This window comes from Cervus elaphus, chromosome 24, assembly GCF_910594005.1.
Source record: "Cervus elaphus chromosome 24, mCerEla1.1, whole genome shotgun sequence".
NCBI lineage: Eukaryota > Metazoa > Chordata > Mammalia > Artiodactyla > Cervidae > Cervus > Cervus elaphus.
In genome coordinates, this window is record NC_057838.1 from 58,187,750 (window position 1) to 58,205,999 (window position 18,250).

Below are 18,250 nucleotides of genomic sequence, written 5' to 3' on the forward strand. Positions count from 1 at the left end.
TAAGTTTAATCCCCCCTTAGAAAATACTGACCACATACAAAAGTCTTTACTCGGTGTTCCATTTCTGCCACTTTTTGTAGTCGTTCTTTGTCCCTTACTCTTTTCATTGAGAAATAATCAGCTTCAGGACAAAATCACTATTTTTCTGTTAACAAAATATATTTCCATTCCTTGTACCTTCTTTCCTAAAATACATATCCTGTTTTCTTTAAACAGCCATGAACTCTTTTGTATTAGCGTTCTATAGATTGGTAGAGAACTTCTCATTGAGGCACCAAACAACTTTCGTTTCTCTCTCACAAAAGACAAAGTAGGTAAATTTAGACTTGTTCAGCAATTAATGTTTCCAATATTTTATCTTATTTGAAATCACCTGGATATTCATTGAGCTCCTATCATCTAACTTAGTCTATTTTTAAAGTTCTTATCCCAGTTACCTTTTTAAAAAATTTAACCATATCAGATGACTTTCCCTGTTGACAAATTTCATAACAAAAACAATATGCACTTACTGACTTTCAGTAACCCTAGGTATAAGGAAAATATTATACTTAACGTTGAATCTAAAGATGCTTGTGCTCAGTCACTGAGTTGTGTATATCTGACTCTTCGTGACGCCATGGACTGTAGCTCACCAGGCTCTTCTGTCCATTGAATTTCCCTGGCAAGAATACTGGAGTTGGTTATCATTTCCTTTGCTAGGGGATCTTCCTGACCCAGGGATCGAACCCACATCTCCTGCATTGGTGGGCAGATTCTTTATCACTGAGCCACCTGGGAAGCCCCTGAATCTAAAGATAGATTTCTATTCATTAAATCTTTATTCATTTTATTTTATTCTTTATTTTATTTATTTAATAATTATTTATTATTATTTATTATTTAATTTATTATTATTTATTTTATTCATTAAAGCTTTAGCCAGACAGGCCAATTTTTATAGAACAAGAGATCTCATAATTTGCCTCCTTATATTAAAATGACCCTTTTTTCTTAGTCTGGGGGACTCAGATGAATCAGGAAGTTCCTAAGAACATGGGCAGAATAGTTACATATTAAAGGCAGAGGAAAGAAAGTTATGACCAACCTAGATAGCATATTAAAAAGCAGAGACATTACTTTGCCAACAAAGGGCAGTCTGGTCAAGGCTATGGTTTTTCCAGTGGTCATGTATGGATGTGAGAATTGGACTGTGAAGAAAGCTGAGCACCAAAAAATTGATGCTTTTGAACTGTGGTTTTGGAGAAGACTCTTGAGAGTCCCTTGGACTGCAAGGACATCCAACCAGTCCATCCTAAAGGAGGTCAGTCCTGGGTGTTCATTGGAAGGACTGATGCTGAAGCTGAAACTCCAGTACTTTGGCCACCTCATGCGAAGAACTGACTCACTGGAAAAGACCCTGATGCTGGGAGGGACTGGGGGCAGGAGGAGAAGGGGATGACAGAGGATGAGATGGCTGGATGGCATCACCGACTCGATGGGCATGAGTTTGAGTAAACTCCGGGAGTTTGTGATGGACAGGGAGGCCTGGCGTGCTGCGATTCATGGGATTGCAAAGAATCGGACACGACTGAGCAACTGAACTGACTGAACTGAACTGAAAGGCAGAGGAGGGAAAAATGCAAGCTCTTTTCTAAAGTCCCACCAAGTACCCCAAGGCTTGAGTCTCAGGCAATGGGGGCTGTGTTTATATTTCAAAATTTAAATGCTCCACCGTGCCCATGATTTTTGCAGATACTTTCAAGAGCAAAATTGGACAGGCAAAAGTACATAAAACAAAGACACCAATGACAAAAACTTAAGGATACAAAGAAATTTTCAGGATAAAGGGGATGGGAGTACAGCTGCATGTATCAAGGGAGAGGTACAGAGAGGCAGAGCAGGAAAGACTGAAAAAGAGAAAGACAGAAGAGGAAAGTAAAGCTGAGCGTGCTGGGACGAGAGGGCTTCCGGCCACTGCACTATGCGAGGTTTAAACCTGGTTCACTCTCATAAATCTCCCTTCAGGGAGCCTGCTGCACCAGGGTCTGCAGGGCATGAGGCGAGCCTCTCCCACCCATGCGTGTCTTGTGCAGAGGTGAGCTGTGTGCGCCAGAGGGAGCAGGTCACAGAAGCTGAGAGCCGGGATGCTGTAGGTGCCTGACATCCACTGTCTGGGAATGCGAGAGGAGAGGCCAGGGAGAGGGGAAATAGAGAGATTTCAGGAAGGGGAGAAGGACAAGGGGGAGGGGAAAGTGTTCCTTAAATGAGGTCCTGAGACCCCCAGGGGCCAGGAAGGCTGACTTCTTAATGCTGAAATAAGAGGTTCATGTGGCCACTTGTCACCCACAAGAAAGCTGCATTCAGTGGTCCTGGAGGCGCCCAAATCCTCTCCCCAGAAGGGAACAGCTGCCCCACGTTGGGCGGTCATTGGGGCTCCCGTGCAGGCTGCCGGCCTGAGTAGGGCAAGCTTCTTCCTAACACAGGGTGAGAGCAGGGATGTATCCAGGGGTTGGGCTGGAGGAGTGGCTTAGGTGGTTTTCCCCGCCTGCAATGCAGGAGACCTGTGTTTGATCCATGGGTTGCGAAGATCCCCTGGAGAAGGGAATGGCTACCTACTCCAGTATTCTTGCCTGGAGAATCCCATGGACAGAGGAGCCTGGCAGGCTAGAGTCCATAGGGTCGCACAGAGTTGGACAGAAATGACTTAGCACTGGTGGTGATGAGTGCAGGCGGCATGCTCAGGACCCTGCTTTTGCTCCCAATACCCTTTCATGTTTTGGCTCCTGGCTCTTCAGGAATGGCAGGTGGGTGTGGGTGGGTGTGTATCTTTCGATCCAGAATTTTCCCCAGCTGTGCATGCATGCCATTATTTTTAGTCCCATGTAGTGTCTTTGTGTTTTGTAGCTTGAGGAGAGGTGTGTCCAGGCACACACTTTGCAGCATTGCAACAAAGAGTCCCAGGTCCCATGCCTGCTTCATAATGTCCTGAAAGCATCAGTTGAGTCTAACTGTTCTATCATTTAGAATCTGTTGCCTTATTGATTTTTGTGTTTAACAGATCTGTCCATTGTTGACAGTAGGGTGTTAAAATCTCCTACTATTATTCTATTCCATCAATTTCTCCCTTTATATCTGTTGGTATTTGTTTTATGTATTTGGTGCTCCTGTATTAGGTGCATACATGTTGAGTGTGAAATCCTCTTTTTTTTTCTTTTTAAAAAATTTATTTATTTTAAATCAAAGGATAATTGCTTTACAATATTTGTTGGTTTCTGCCATACATCAGCATGAATCAGCCATAAGTATATATATGTCTCCTCCCTCTTAAACCTCCCACCCCATCCAACCCCTCTAGGTTGTCACAGAGCCCCTGTTTGAGTTCTCTGGGTCATACGGCAAATTCCCACTGCTATCTGTTTTACATGCAGTAATGTATATGTTTCCATGCTGGTCTTTCCATTCGTCCTACCCTCTCCACGCCCTCCCACCTGCCCCGTCTCCCTGTCCACAAGTCTGTTCTCTGTGTCTGAGTCTCCATTTGTTGGTGGTGTTCAGTTGCTCAGTTATGTCTGACTCTTTGCGACCCCATGGACTGTAGCACACCAGGCTTCCCTGTCCTTCACCATCTCCCAGAGGTTGCTCAAAGTCATGTCCATTGAGTCGGTGATGCCATCCAACCATCTCATCCTCTGTCATCCCCTTCTCCTCTTGCCTGCAATCTTTCCCAGCATCAGGGTCTTTTCCAATGAGTCAGCTCTTCAAATCAGGTGGCCAAATTATTGGAGCTCCAGTATCAGTCCCGCCAATGAATATTCAGGTTTGATTTCTTTTAGGATTGACTGGTTTGATCTCCTTGCTGTCCAAGGGACTCTCAGGAGTCTTTAGCACCACAGTCCAAAAGCATCAATTCTTCCATGCTCAGCCTTCTTTTTTTTTTGGCAAATAATGAATTTTATTTTATTTTTATTTGTTGAAAGCTAATTACTTTGCAATATTGTAGTGGTTTTTGCCATACATTGACATGAATCAACTATGGATTTACATATGTTCCCCATCCTGAACCCCCCTCCCACCTCCCTCCCCATCCCATCCCTCTGGGTCATCCCATTGCACCAGCCCCGAGCACTTGTCTCATGCATCCAACCTGGACTGGCGATCTGTTTTACACTTGATAATATACATGTTTTGATGCTGTTCTCTCAGATCATCCCACCCTCGCCTTCTCCCATAGAGTCCAAAATCTGTTCCGTACATCTGTGTCTCTTTTTCTGTCTTGCATATAGGGTTATCCTTACCATCTTTGTAGATTCCATATATATGCGATAGTATACTGTATTGGTGTTTTTCTTTCTGGCTTACTTCACTCTGTATAATGGGCTCCTGTTTTATCCACCTCATTAGAACTGATTCAAATGTATTCTTTTTAATGGCTGAGTAATATTCCATTGTGTATATGTACCATAGCTTCCTTATCCATTCATCTGCTGATGGGCATCTAGGTTGCTTTCATGTCCTGGCAATTATAAACAGTGCTGTGATGAACACTGGGGTACATGAGACAGTCTATAAAAAAAGAAAGAATCTGCATCTTTTTACTCTCCTCCTCCACATTTTTTTTTATTTTGATGTCTTTTTTACATCTTTATGTTTATCCTTTTGCTGTTCTTTTATCATCACTTTCACAGTTTTCTTTTTTTTTAATCTGTATACTGACTAATTTAAGTGATTTACTTTTCAATTGTGATTTCCAGTTTCTTCCTGCTTTTTTCTTCTATTCAGAGAAGACCTTTCACTATTTCTTTTCAGATAGGTTTAGTATTGCTGTATTCTTTTACTTTTTGCTTGTCTGAGAAATGGTTTATTTCTCCTCCTATTCTAAATGATAATCTTTCTGGGTGGAGTATTCTAGGTTGCAGATGTTTTCCTTTCAAGACTTTGAATATATTTTGCCACTCCCTTCTGGCCTGCAGTGTTTCTGTAGAGAAATCAGCTGATAACCTTATAGGGATTTCCTTGTAATTATCTCTTTGTTTTTCTGTTTCTGCCCTAATAGAATGGTCTCTTTATCTTTGTGTGTGTGTGTGCACTCAGTCGCTCCATTGTGTCCAACTCTCTGGGCCCCATGGACTGTTTAGCCCATCAGGCTCCTCTGTCCATGAAATTTTCCAGGCAGGAATAATGGAGTGGGTTGCCATTTCCTGCTCCAGGGTGTCTTCCCTACCCATGGATTGAGTCCAGATCTCTCGTGTCTTCTGCATTGCACGTGGGTTCCTTGCCCTTTTTATTACCATATGTCTTGGTGTAGGTCTGTTTGGGCTCATCTTGTTTGAGACACTTTGTGCTTCCTGTGTCTGAATATCTGTGTCCTTCTTCAGGTTTGGGAGATTTTCAGACATAATTTATTCACATATATTTTCAATTCCTCTTTCTTCTCCTTCTGGAATCCCTATTATGTGTATATTGGCACACTTTATGTTATCATACATTGCTTTCTTTCTTTTTTCACTTGGCTTTCAATTTGTTTGTTTCTGATTAGATAATTTCCATTATTCTATTTAACAGGTCACTGTTCTTTCTTCTGCATTATTCATTCTGCTGTTCATTGCCTTTAGCTCAGCTTTCATCTCGGCAAATGAATTTTCTCATTTTTCTTGGCTCCTCCTTATAGTTTCTAGCTCTTTTTTACAGTCATCTGCATTTCTTTCGATAACTTTCCTTAATTCCTTCAGTATCTTCATTACCTCCTTTTTGAACTCGGTGTTTGTTAGACTGAAGAGGTCTGTTTCCTTGTTTATTCCTTCAGGAGGTCCTTTAACTGGGAGTGGTTCCTCTGTTTCTTCATTTTGCTTGTGTTTCTCTTACTTAGTAAGTTTGGGAGAAACAATCATCTACTGTAGTCTTGGGTGGCTTTTTATATGCAGGAGTGCCCCTGGATAGCTTGTGTGGGGTTAATATTTTTTGGGGACGAGGATTGTTTTTGGTTTAGATGCTTGCTCTTTCCTCAGCATGTGCTGACCATTATCCCCGACAAGGGATGTGCAGCTATGTGACCCTTACGCACTCCCAGGGAGGCAGGGGCACGCAGTCGTGTGACCCTCGGTGGTGGCAGCAGTTCATGCCCACCTCTGGAGTCCGAGATGGCAGCGGTGACACCTGTTCCCACCCCTGGAGCTTGTGGAAGTGGTGCCCTGCCCCCTGAGAGCGGGCACGTGGAGAAAGAAACTCCTTTGGCAGTCCCACCCCTCTCCTCGTGGTGGTGTTGCTGTTCAGTTGCTCAGTCGTGTCCAATTCTTTGTGACCCCATGGACTGCAGCACCCCAGGTTTCCTTGTCCTTCACCATCTCCTGGAGCTTGTTTGAACTCTTGTCCATTGCGTCTGTGATGCCATCCAATCATCTCATCCTCTGGCGTCCCCTTTTCCTCCTGCCTTCAATCTTTCCCAGCATCAGGATCTTTTCTAATGAAAAGACCACCTTCACATCAGGTGGCCAGAGTATTGGAGCTTCAGCTTTAGCATCAGTCTTTCCAATGAATGTTCAGGATTGATTTCCTTTAAGATTGATAGGTTTAATCTCCTTGCACTCCAAGGGACTCTTAAGAATCTTCTCCAACACCACAATTCAAAAGCATCAATCCTTTGGTGTTCAGCCTTCTTTATGGTCCAACTCTAACATCCATACATGACTACTGGAAAAACCATAGCTTTGACTAGACGGACTTGTGTTGGCAAAGTAATGCCTCTGCTTTTTAATATGCTGTCTAGATTTGTCATTGCTTTTCTTCCAAGGGGCAAGCGTCTTTTAATTTCATGCCTGCAGTCACCATCTGCAGTGATTTTGGAGCCCAAGAATATAAAGTCTGTCACTGTTCCCATTGATTGCCCATCTATTTGCCATGAAGTGATGAGACCAGATGCCATGATCTTTTTTTTGAATGTTGAGTTTTTAAGCCAGCTTTTTCATTCTCCTCTTTCACCTTCATCAAGAGGCACTTTAGTTCTTTGCTTTCTGCCATAAGGGTGGTGTCATCTGCATATCTGAGGTTATTGGTATTTCTCCTGTCAATCTTGATTCCAGTTTGAGCTTTATCCAGGTCAGCATTTCTCATGATGTACTCTGCATATAAAGTTAAATAAGCAGGGTGACAATATACAGTCTCAATGTACTTCTTTTCCAATTTTGAATCAGTCCACTGTTACATGTCCAGTTCTGTTGCTTCTTGACCTGCATACAGGTTTCTCCAGGAGGCAGGTCAGGTGGTCTGGTATTCCATCTCTAAGAATTTTCCAGTTTGTTGTGATCCAGACAGTATAAGGCTTTGGTATAGTCAATGAAGAAGGGATGTTTTTCTGAAATTCTCTTGCTTTTTCTATGATCCAATGGATGTTGACAATTTGATCTCTAGCTCCTCTGCCTTTTCTAAATCCAGTTTGTACATCTGGAAGTTCTCAGTTAACGTACTGTTAAAACCTAGCTTGAAGGATCTTGACCATTACCTAGCTGGCATGTGAAATGAGTGCAGTTTTGTGGTACCTTGTATGCCCCCCAACAATGGTCCCTTGACTCTCTGGAAGGTAGAGGCTTCTTCCCTACCCCCTCAGGCTGTCACCACACAGCCAACCCCAGTCCTTGCTCCAGGTCTGGTCTCTGAAGCCGGAGCCACAGCACCCAGCCCCCACCCACGCCAGAGGATGAATGTCTCAGGCCGGGGGGTGCTGGGTGGTGGCACCCACTGTCTCTGCAGGTCTTTCTCTGCTCCGTTCTGTGCAAGCTGGCTACCGTGCTCTCCTCTGAGGCCCCGAGGCTCCCCATCTGTCTAGGCAGATCACTCCACCAGTGAGGCAGAAACATCATGTTTCACAGCTCCCTCCTGGGGGCCCAGCTTTTGTCCCGATTCCTTTCTTTTTCTGTTTTTCTCCTTTGATCCTACTCAGTTACATGATTTTCTTGCTTTCCCCCACCATCTTGATCTGATCCTAGATTGTATGTTTCTTTCTTTCTTTTTTTAATGCTATGACACTAATGTATTTAATTCAGTGATTTTCAACAGGGTGGTATAAAACATCCAAAAGATCATATCTGAGTTTCGTTTTTTTTTTTTAACTTTTTATTTTGTATCGGGATATAGCTGATTAACGATGTTGTCATAGTTTCGGGTGAACAGTGAAGGGACTCAGCCATCCATATGCATGTATCCATTCTCCCCCAGAACCCTCCTCCCATTGGGTTGTATGTGTTCTCATAAGAAGTTGCAGGCACTCTTAAATTTATTCCTCTGTACATGTTTTCACAGGGGGCTGGCTCCTTTGATGATCTTCTTGGATTTCAGCAGTTTGATATACCTTAGGTGTGTTTCGCGTTCTATTAATCTTGCTTGGGATGTTCTAAGGTTCTTGAATCTGTGATATTTTTGTCTAGTATTAATTTTTGGAAGTCTAAGCAATTATCTCTTCAGATATCTTTTCTCCCCTGTGCTCCCTCTGTCCTTCTCCCTCCCCGCCTCCTCTTTTTCCCTTAATCCCTCTCCTCCGGCTTGGACTCCAGTTGTGTATACTTTAGATGGTTTGGTCTCATCTCATAGCTCTCAGCTGTTCTGTTCTATTCTTTCACTCTTTCTTCTGTTTGTATTTCCATTGGATGATTTTTACTAACCTGATGTTCAGTTTCACTTGTTTCTCTGCCATTTCCAGTCAAATTATTTATCTCTGGTAATTTTTTTATTATTTGTAGCAGTTGTGCATTTTTTTATTGTCAACTTTTTGCTGAAATTGCCTATCTGTTCAACATGTCCACCTTTTCAGCTAAATCTTTCAAAACTTTAAACTTTGTTACTTTGAGGTCTGTGATAGTTGTAACATCTTGGATGGGTCACCCCCTTGATTTACTTCTGTTCACTACTTTTCTCTTTATAATGAGTATGCAGGACCTTTCTTACACATGCATGACCTTGTGTGTAACAGGATAATAGAGACTGGAGGGTGAGCAGTGTCTTTACCTAGGAAAGGGCATGCCTTTTATTCTGTCAGGTCATTAGTGTGAGTGTTGAAGTCAGCCCAGTTGGGAGTTGAGCAGTGGGCCGCTGCTGCCTTGTGCTAGCATGAGGCCTGAGACACTGGAAGGTTCTTCCTGCTTCAGATTTAGTTTCTAGGAGGCCCTGCTGGTCTCCTGTGCTTGCAGGAATGGGGTGGGGGTGGGGGGTTTGGAATCTTTCTCTCTCCACTCTCTTCTTAGCCTGCTTCCCGCAATAGGCAGCTGGGGACTTGGCACAGGATTGTAGAAGAGGTGGGGGAGTTCTTAGGGTTTATTGAGCGTTTCCAGTTCTCCGATCCGGGTCAGTCCTGGGCAGGCCTTGTGTGCCTGGGTTGATCAGAGGTCCTGTGTCAGCGCAGGTCCTGATGGATGTCGTGGCTCTTCTCCCCGTGTGCGCTGAGCATGCTGGAATTGAGGTGAACATTGTTGGGGAAGGACCTTCCAGAAGTTACTGACGTTTGTTAAAACTCTGGCGCTGGACAGAGTGATTTTTTTTTTTTTTTTTTTTTGGACAGAGTGATCTTTGAAGATTGTGGCTCTGACCCCATCCCCTGCTGCAAACCCTTCTCCTGTACTCTGGGGCCCTCAGGTCAAAGGCTGTAAACTGTAGTCTCCAGCCTCTCACCTTGACCTTCATTTGGTTATTTACATAAGTCTTGTCTGTCTCCCAGGTCCCAGACCATCAGTTTTGAGGGCAGATGTCTTGTTCTCTGGGTATTCCTAGAGAGGACCACATGGTGCCTGGCATGTGGTAGGGCCTCAGCGACTTTCTCCATGTCTTGAGTGGATGAGGAGTCAGGGCAAACATGGAAGGTCCTCAAGCCCCTGCTTTCCAGCAGGTACAGTCCTGCCCCCACCTCCAGGTTCATGGACGGATGTCAGGGAAGCCTTTCTGGGGACCACCCCCCACGCCCCGCAGGTGGAGAGGAGCCTCCTGTGCCCCCAGCCCTGGGCTTGTCGCTTCTGGCGCTGATCCTGCAGGACTGATATTCCTCCTTGTGTTCGCTCCTCCTGGTTCCCCAGGAACGTGCCACCCAGGCCTGCCGCACCCAGCGCCAGGCGGGCACCGGTTCTGTACGTGCATGCTGAGTTAAACTTTGCAAACCCTCTTTTTCTATTTTTAGGGCAAGTGAATCATCACATTTCCCTCGGTGGAAGTAAGAGAACTTGGGCTGGAAGCATGTGGTGCGTCCTGCGAGGCTGGCGGGGAGGATGCCTGGGCCCATGGGGAGCCCTGGGGGTCCAGGGCCCCCGGGGCCTCCGCGCTCTGGCCAGCAAGCGCCCACGGAGCCGGGGCGAATACAGCCACGTGGTGGTGGGTGCGGGCTCCGCCGGCTGCGTGCTGGCCGGCCGGCTCACGGAGGACCCTGACCAGCGCGTGCTGCTGCTGGAGGCCGGGCCCAAGGACGTGTACGCGGGGAGCAAGCGGCTCCGGTGGAAGATCCACATGCCCGCGGCCCTCGTGGCCAACCTGTGCGACGACACGTACAACTGGTGCTACCACACCGAGCCGCAGGCGGGCCTGGATGGCCGCGTGCTGTACTGGCCGCGGGGCCGCGTCTGGGGCGGCTCATCGTCGCTCAACGCCATGGTCTACGTGCGCGGGCACGCCGAGGACTACGAGCGCTGGCAGCGCCAGGGCGCCACGGGCTGGGGCTACGCGCATTGCCTGCCCTACTTCCGCAGGGCGCAGGCGCACGAGCTGGGCGCCGGCAGGTACCGCGGCGGCGACGGGCCCCTGCGCGTGTCCCGGGGCAAGAGCGGCCATCCGCTGCACTGCGCGTTCCTGGAGGCGGCACAGCAGGCCGGCTACCCCCTCACCGAGGACATGAACGGCTTCCAGCAAGAGGGCTTCGGCTGGATGGACATGACCATCCACGAAGGTAGGTGCGAGCCTCCTGTTTGCCTATCTCCCAGGTTCCTCCTTTAAAAACGAGAAGCTGTTCTATCACAGCCCCATCCCTCCAGCCCCCGCCCCGCACCCGGTCGTGGTCAGTAAGTGTGGACAGACTGGGGCTGGTTTGAAGTGGAGAGGATGTGACAGATTGCACCGGCGAGAGCCCACAGGATACCACCCAAAGCCAGTGAGAAGTGACCGGGAGGTGGTGACACCTGAGGCATCCTCTGGTCCCATTTGATGTGGGTAATGAAGAGTCAGCTCTCTGGCCACATAGCCCCAGGTTTCAGAGCCTTACACGAGGGTATACTGAGGCACAGAGCACTGACTGGCCTTGCTGACAGCAGGGCGGAGGCACAGCCAGGTTGGACCCAGAACTCTCATCATCAGCCTCTCCTGGCCTTTTGTCATCCCATCCTCTCAAGGATGAGAGGATGCCCAGCTGCATCCAGGGGCCCCAGGTTGATGTGGATTTCAGTTGCACAGGGCATCTGGGTCTCAGTCTTCCTTTGAAGACAGAGCTTACAGGGTCAGGGGAAGGGCAAACTGGCTCTTAATCCTGTCGTTAGCTACCTCCCCCTGTATGACCGGTAACCAGGGAACTGGCGTGGGCTTGACTGATCTCCTTGCTCTGTCCTGCAGGCAAGCGATGGAGCACGGCCTGCGCGTACCTGCACCCAGCACTGAGCCGCCCCAACCTCACAGCCGAGACCCAGACATTTGTGAGCAGGGTTCTGTTTGAAGGCACCCGTGCAGTGGGTGTGGAGTACATCAAGAACGGCCAGAGCCACAGGGTGAGTGAATTACCACCAGGCCTGAGCAGCTCACTTGGCCGGGAGGGAGCGGGCAGTGACCCCGAGGTCACCGTCAGTGTGGCTGGGCAGGAGTCATGTTCTTGTCTCCGTCAACATGGGGACAGGGAGTGAGCGGCTGGTAGCAACAGCCTGAGAGACTGTCCCCAGGCCTGGCAGGAGGCAGTGGCCTATTAGAAGGGAGGGAACCCCAGTCTGGCCACCGGCTGGTGATGTTCTGGCATGAGCACCCTCCTGAACCTGTCTGCTACTGCCTTCCACACTTGTCCAGAAATTGATAGGTTTATGTTAGAGGCTTTAAAAACCATATTGGGCTTCCCTGGTGGCTCAGATGGTAAAGAATCTGCCTGCAATGAAGGAGACCCGGGTTTGATCCCTGGGTCAGGAAGATCCCCTAGAGTAGGAAAAGGCAACTCACTCCAGTATTCTTGGCCTGGAAATTCCATGGACAGAGGAGCCTGGAGGGCTACAGTCCATGAGGTCACAAAGAGTCGGACATGACTGAGCGACTTTCAGCTCAGGTAAGGACTATATCTGTGATCACACTCCGTATCTCTGCACTGTGCTGTGTTCCACTTAGCAGCGTGTGAGGATTGTCCTGCATCCCATGTGAAGATCTGGCTCACCACAGGCTTTATTTTAAACTGCTCGTTTGAGTGCTTGCTTCCTTTATCTCATTTAAGCACTACAGTCCTTATTTCAGGACCATCATTACTTTCTGGCTGTGGCAGAAAATATCAGAATATTTATGCTCACACCCACCCTGCACCCTGTACCTGGACCCACCCTTCCCCTAGTGGCGCCCTGAGCATCTGCTTCCTCCCTCTGGGCCTTGAGCAGGATCCCCAAGCGGTCCTGCCAAGGCCATGTTCTCAAGGTGCTGACGGGCTCTCCTGGAAGGGAAGCATGACCTGCGTGGCCCCCTGCCTCTTCCAGGCTTATGCCAGCAAGGAGGTGATTCTGAGTGGAGGTGCCATCAACTCTCCGCAGCTACTCATGCTGTCGGGTGTGGGCAATGCCAACGACCTCAGGAAACTGGGCATCCCGGTGGTGTGCCACCTTCCTGGTGAGCCCCCTTCCCCGCTGCGCCCCAGAGGTGTCTCTGCTAAATCAAACTGCTTATTTATGAGAGGGCTGGAGGCTTTATTGTGAGAGGCCTGTGAAAGTGCTGGTACATGGCAGTGAACTGCCAGCGTCCCCTTGAGCTTGGATGGGCTCAGCATGACGGGCCTGCTTCCCTCCTTTCCCAGCCAGGGGCAGCTGACTGAGCAGTGCCCGCTACAGGCCTGGGGGGAGGACTGCTTGGCAGGAAGGCACCTGGGTGGTTACAGGTGGTACCCTGGGAGTGAGGGGCAGGGGCAGGCAGCTTGGCAGCATCCTAGAGGGCCAGAAGCAGGTGGGAGTGCGGGAATGGGGTTCCTGGGAATGAGCAGGAGCTGGCCTGGCACATAAGTGGATGAAGGAGGAGAGTTTTCAAAACCAGGGGGATGTTGAGAGGCCAGCCAAGCAAGCCCCTTTGGGAGACGTCTTCCTAACCATCCCTTCTGGTTTCAGGAGTTGGCCAGAACCTCCAAGACCACCTGGAGATATATATCCAGCAGGCATGCACCCGCCCCATCACCCTCCACTCTGCACAGAAGCCCCTGAGGAAGGCCTGGATCGGCCTGGAGTGGCTCTGGAAGTTCACAGGTGGGTGTGCTCATCCATGACTTTGGGAGAGATGGTCTGTGGGCAGCATGGCCTCCCTCTTGACGTACCTAGCACAGGCTGTGGCTCCAGGTTTCTGTTTCAAAGCGGCACTGTGCCATTCATGTCAGCTCTGTGAGTCTCAGTTTTCCCATCTGCAAAACGGGGATACACAGTTCCTGCGTGGAAGGCTGGTGTGAGGACCAGATGCCACACACAGGACTTGCCCAAGGTGAGTCTCTGCAAGGGCTGGTGCTGCTCCTCCTGACGATTGGACGGGGATGGACTCATCCTGGACACGGTCGGGGCCCAGGGGCCAGGAGAAAGGGCACTTGATGCTGGACTACAGAATCAGCTTCATCTCTCGGCATTTTCCATTTGGTTTCTAGCTGAAATCTTACTCATTTGCTCAGCACGCATTCCTCACACCCTTCTGTTCTGAGCTACATGGTGAGAAGTGCTAATAAGGGAGGTTTTCTTAGGGAGTTTACGCTCTAGTGGAGACAATGGACGGAAACTAAATATGCTAAGCTTTAAGCACAGTGAAGGAATCATCAGGATGTTAAACTAGAGATTGGTGGTGTGGGGCCTGTTAGTCAGAAAGAATACATGCAGAGGCCCTGGGGACAGGCATTTGGTTGTTTGAAGAACAAATGTGTTGGCCAGGGAGACTGCAGCACTGTGAGGAGGCCGCGGCGCAGGTGTTGCAGGGCCTTCCCAGGCCCCCGAGTGGGCTCTCAGAGATGAGTTGTCTGAGGAGACAAACGTGCTGACACAGCAAAAGACTTTATCGGGAAGGGGCCCCTGGGGTGAAGAGCAGCCGGGGAAGGGAACCCATGAGAACGAACCCACGAGAACTGCTCTGCTACATGGCTCACAGTCTCGGGTTTTAAGGTAAGGAGTTAGTTTCTGGGTTGTCTCTGGCTGGTCGTCTTGCTTGGCTGCTAGTCTGACTCATGGTCCTTCCTGGTGACGTGCGCGTCTCTCAGCCAGAATGGATTCCAGCGTGAGAGATTCAGGGAGGTTGATCATCTCCTCCCTCTTTTGGCCCCGTCCACATTCTCCCAGGAGGTATGTTAACTCTACTGTTGAGACTTCTCATTTTATGTGAATGCCTCTGAAATTATGAAAATTACTAATATTACTGCAGTTAGTATTTGACGTTCTATATGCATCTGAGTTGTCAGAATATCGTCATGGTATTCCAGGTAGACCTAGGAAATGTTGTGGGAAGAAGGTTATATTTACACCTACAAATATCATTACACAGTAAAGTTTTGCTTCATGTTGAGTGTATATCCTGAGAACAGTGAGAATCAATACACAGAATCTCCCATAATAGCGAATACTGCTGCTACAGATAATATATAGTGGAAGTGTACAATTACGTAATATGTATCATGAAGAACAGTGTGTAGTGATGAGTTAGCTAGGGCAATACCTGTTAATCCACCTATTGTAAAAAGAAAAATGAAGCCTAGGGCTCATTATTATTGCCAGAGATCATTTGATATTACCTCCATGAAGGATTGCTAGTCAGCTACATACTTTTACTCCTGTGGGAACAGCAATAATTATAGTGGCTGATGTAAAATATACTTGTGTGTCAACATCTATACTGCTGGAACATATGGTGAGCTCATACAATGACTCCTAAGAATCCAATTGATATTATGGCTCATGCTATACCCCTATATCCCAAAGGCTCTTCTTTCCTGAATAATATGTTATAATATGCAAGATTATTCCAAATGCAGGTAAAATCAGAATATAAACTTCAAGGTGTCCAAAGAATCAGAATAGGTGTTGATATACTATTGGCTCACCTCCTTCCTGCCTAGTGAAAAAAAGATTGTGTTTAGGGTTTTGTCTGTTTAATAACATGGTAATCCTAGCTGCTAATACAGGTAATGCTAATAGTAGCAATGAGATGGTTGGATACCATCACCAACTCAATGGACATGAGTTTGAGCAAATTCTGGGACAAAGTGAAGGACAGAGAAGCCTGGTGCACTGCAGTTCATGGGATTGCAAAGAGTCGGACATGACTTAGTGACTAAACAATAACCATAGCAACAATATAGCTATAATTAAAACTGGTCACACAAAATAATGGTGGAATATAGTGGGTGGTTTTATATTTATAATGGTAGTAAAATTAAAAGTACCCAAAATTGAGGAAATACCCTCTCAATGTAGGGACAAGATGGTAGGGTCTGCTGAAGCTCCGGTGTGAGCCACGTTTCCAGCTAAGGGTGGATATACAGTTGAGTCTGTACTGGCATTGGCTTCAACTATTGATGATGATGCAAGTAGAAGTAGGAAGGAGGGTGGGAGTAATCGGAAGCTTATATTATCTATACAGGGAAAGGCTGTGTTGGGTGCCCCAATCATTAGTGGCTCTAGTTAGTGCCCAAAGCCTCCAATTGCAGTACTCATATCTATAAAGAAAATTATTACAAATGTCTGGGCTGTTAAAACTGCATTGTAAATCTGATCATCTCCAAGCAATGTTCCAGGTTGGCCTAATTCAGTACAAATTAACAAGTCCCAAGGACCAAACAGTAAGTATAACTTACCAGTATTTTTATGGCCAATTAAGAACAGTCAGTGGTTTATGAACATAAGATACAATGGCTGAGTCAGCATTAGACTGTATGTCTAAAGATGGGGTGGAGTCCTCTTTTTGCCTAGTCCTGTGATGAATTTTGCTTATTGGATTGTAGATTCAAAGAATACAGCTTCAATTCTGTTGGGGCTTCTGCCCCCCTCCCTTTTTTAAATTTCCTGGCAGCAGGAGAAGTAGGGAGAAATAGATTGAAGCCAGTTGACTAGGGTATTTACTTGTTAACTGAAAGTTTTGTGGGAAGTGTAATCTCACCAATCCAGTAAGGATTTAGCTTAATTAAAGTGTTTGATTTGCATTCAGCTGATGTAGGATAGAGTCTTGCAGTCTTCATTGAGCAGGAATTAAGTAAATTATATTTGCTTAGGGCTTTGAAGGCTCCTGGTTTGTATAACTTCAATTCCTAGCCCATTTCTGAAAGGATTGGTGTAAGGGGTAAGATTGTTGTGGATAATATGATTACTGTTGGTAGGAAAGTTGTTTTGTAAAATCAAATTGTCATTTTATTTTTATATTATTTATGGAGGGAAATATAGTGCTGTAGAATATGTGAGTTGTGTGTAGAAGTACAGGTTGAGTAACTCTGTGATAGCTATTAGTAATACTGTTATTTTCTTGCTATTTCTTGAATGATTATTCATTTTGGCATGATAGTGGTAGAAGACCTATTGATAATGGTGTGATGAGAATGGAAGTTGTAGTAATGGGTATTTTGTTTTATGTGTGTGATAGTGTCGTGGTGAGCTGAGCTGTAAATGAATAGTACGAATATGGTAAGTGTTATTATAAAGTATAGGTTTAGGATTGTTATAGTCGGGTTATGCATTATAATGGGTCTTACCCTATATGTGAGCAATTGATGAGTAAGCTGTAATTTTTCGTAGTTGGGTTTGGTTTAGTCCACCTCATCCTCCAATTACAATAAGTAGTATAGATATGATAATACTGGGTTTAGGCTGAGACATGGTGAGATTTGGGAGTAATACTGACAAGGATGCAAGTTAGTTTTTGTCACGCTAATAAGATTAAGCCTGCTGTTAATGAGATACCTTATGTAACTTCAGGTACGCAGAAGTGGAATGGAGATAGTCTTAGTTTTTATTTTCCTATTTGCAGCTTTCTTTATAGGTAACTGACACATAAGGTTTAAGTTTAAGGTGTACAACATGATATACATATACACTAGAAAATGATTATCACAATAAGGTTAGTTAACACATCACCTCACATAATTATCTTTTGTGTGTGCTTATGTGTGTATGTGCATGCATTGAGAGCATTTAAGATTTACTCTGTTAGTAACAGTATTGTCACCTGTAGTCACCCTGCTGTATGTTATATCCCCAGAACTTACTCATTTTATAACTGGAAGTTTGTAGTCATTGACCAGCATCTCCTCATATTCTCTCACCCTGTAGCTGCTGGCAACCACCATTGTACTGTTTCTATGAGTTCAACTTTCTTAGATTCCATATAGATGTGATGTACACTATTTGTCTTTCTCTGATTTCTTTCACTTATCACAGTGCCCTCAAGATCCATCCACATTGTCACAAATGGCAGGATTCCTTCTTTCTCGTGACTGAACACCATTTCACTGGATATATATACACCACAGTTTCTTTGTCCATTACTCCCTCAATGGACGTTTTGGTTGTTTCTATCCCTTGGCTCTTGTGAATGGTGCAGCAGTGGACACAGGCGTACAGGTATCTCTTTGAGATCCCACTGTCATCTTTTTCAGATGGAGACCCAGAAGTGGGGTTGTTGGGTCATATATAGCGTAGTTCTCTTTTTAATTGTTTGAGGAACCTCCATACTGTTTTCCATAGTGACTGTATCAACTTACAATCCTGTCAACAGTGCAAGAGGGTTCCCTTTGCTCTGCATCCTCACCACTACTTCTTATCTCTTGTCTTTTTTGATGATAGCCATTCTAACTGGTGTGAAATGGTTCAGCAGTCCTTTTTTGCTAATATACATCCCTCTTTAAAAAAAAAAAAACTTCCCCTTTTCTATTGGAGTATAGCCATTAACAATGTTGTGATACTTTCAGGTGAATAGCAAAAGGACTCAGCCACATATATACATGCATCCATTCTCCTCCAAACACCTCTCCCATCCAGGCTGCCACATAACATTGAGCAAGAGTTCCATGTGCTATACACTAGGTTCTTGTTGTAGATTATCCATTTTATATATAGTAGAGTGTACATAT

The 18,250-nt window shown here is 46.1% G+C and overlaps 1 protein-coding gene across 9 annotated transcripts in view; it reads left to right on the forward strand.

The window, feature by feature from the left end:
* The window catches only part of CHDH (choline dehydrogenase), a 104,016-nt gene that overhangs the window by 70,574 nt on the left and 15,192 nt on the right, over positions 1 to 18,250 (forward strand). For 5 of the 9 annotated variants that reach the window (XM_043886212.1, XM_043886207.1, XM_043886211.1 and 2 more), the window contains 4 exons: positions 10,136 to 10,894; positions 11,551 to 11,702; positions 12,657 to 12,786; positions 13,275 to 13,409. In XM_043886212.1, coding sequence (XP_043742147.1) covers positions 10,192 to 10,894; positions 11,551 to 11,702; positions 12,657 to 12,786; positions 13,275 to 13,409 — 1,120 coding nt within the window. In that variant the 5' untranslated portion in view covers positions 10,136 to 10,191. Of the gene's footprint in view, positions 1 to 8,274; positions 8,329 to 10,135; positions 10,895 to 11,550; positions 11,703 to 12,656; positions 12,787 to 13,274; positions 13,410 to 18,250 lie in introns of all 9 variants that reach the window. The other 4 variants (XM_043886206.1, XM_043886213.1, XM_043886214.1 and 1 more) reach the window with 1 other exon arrangement.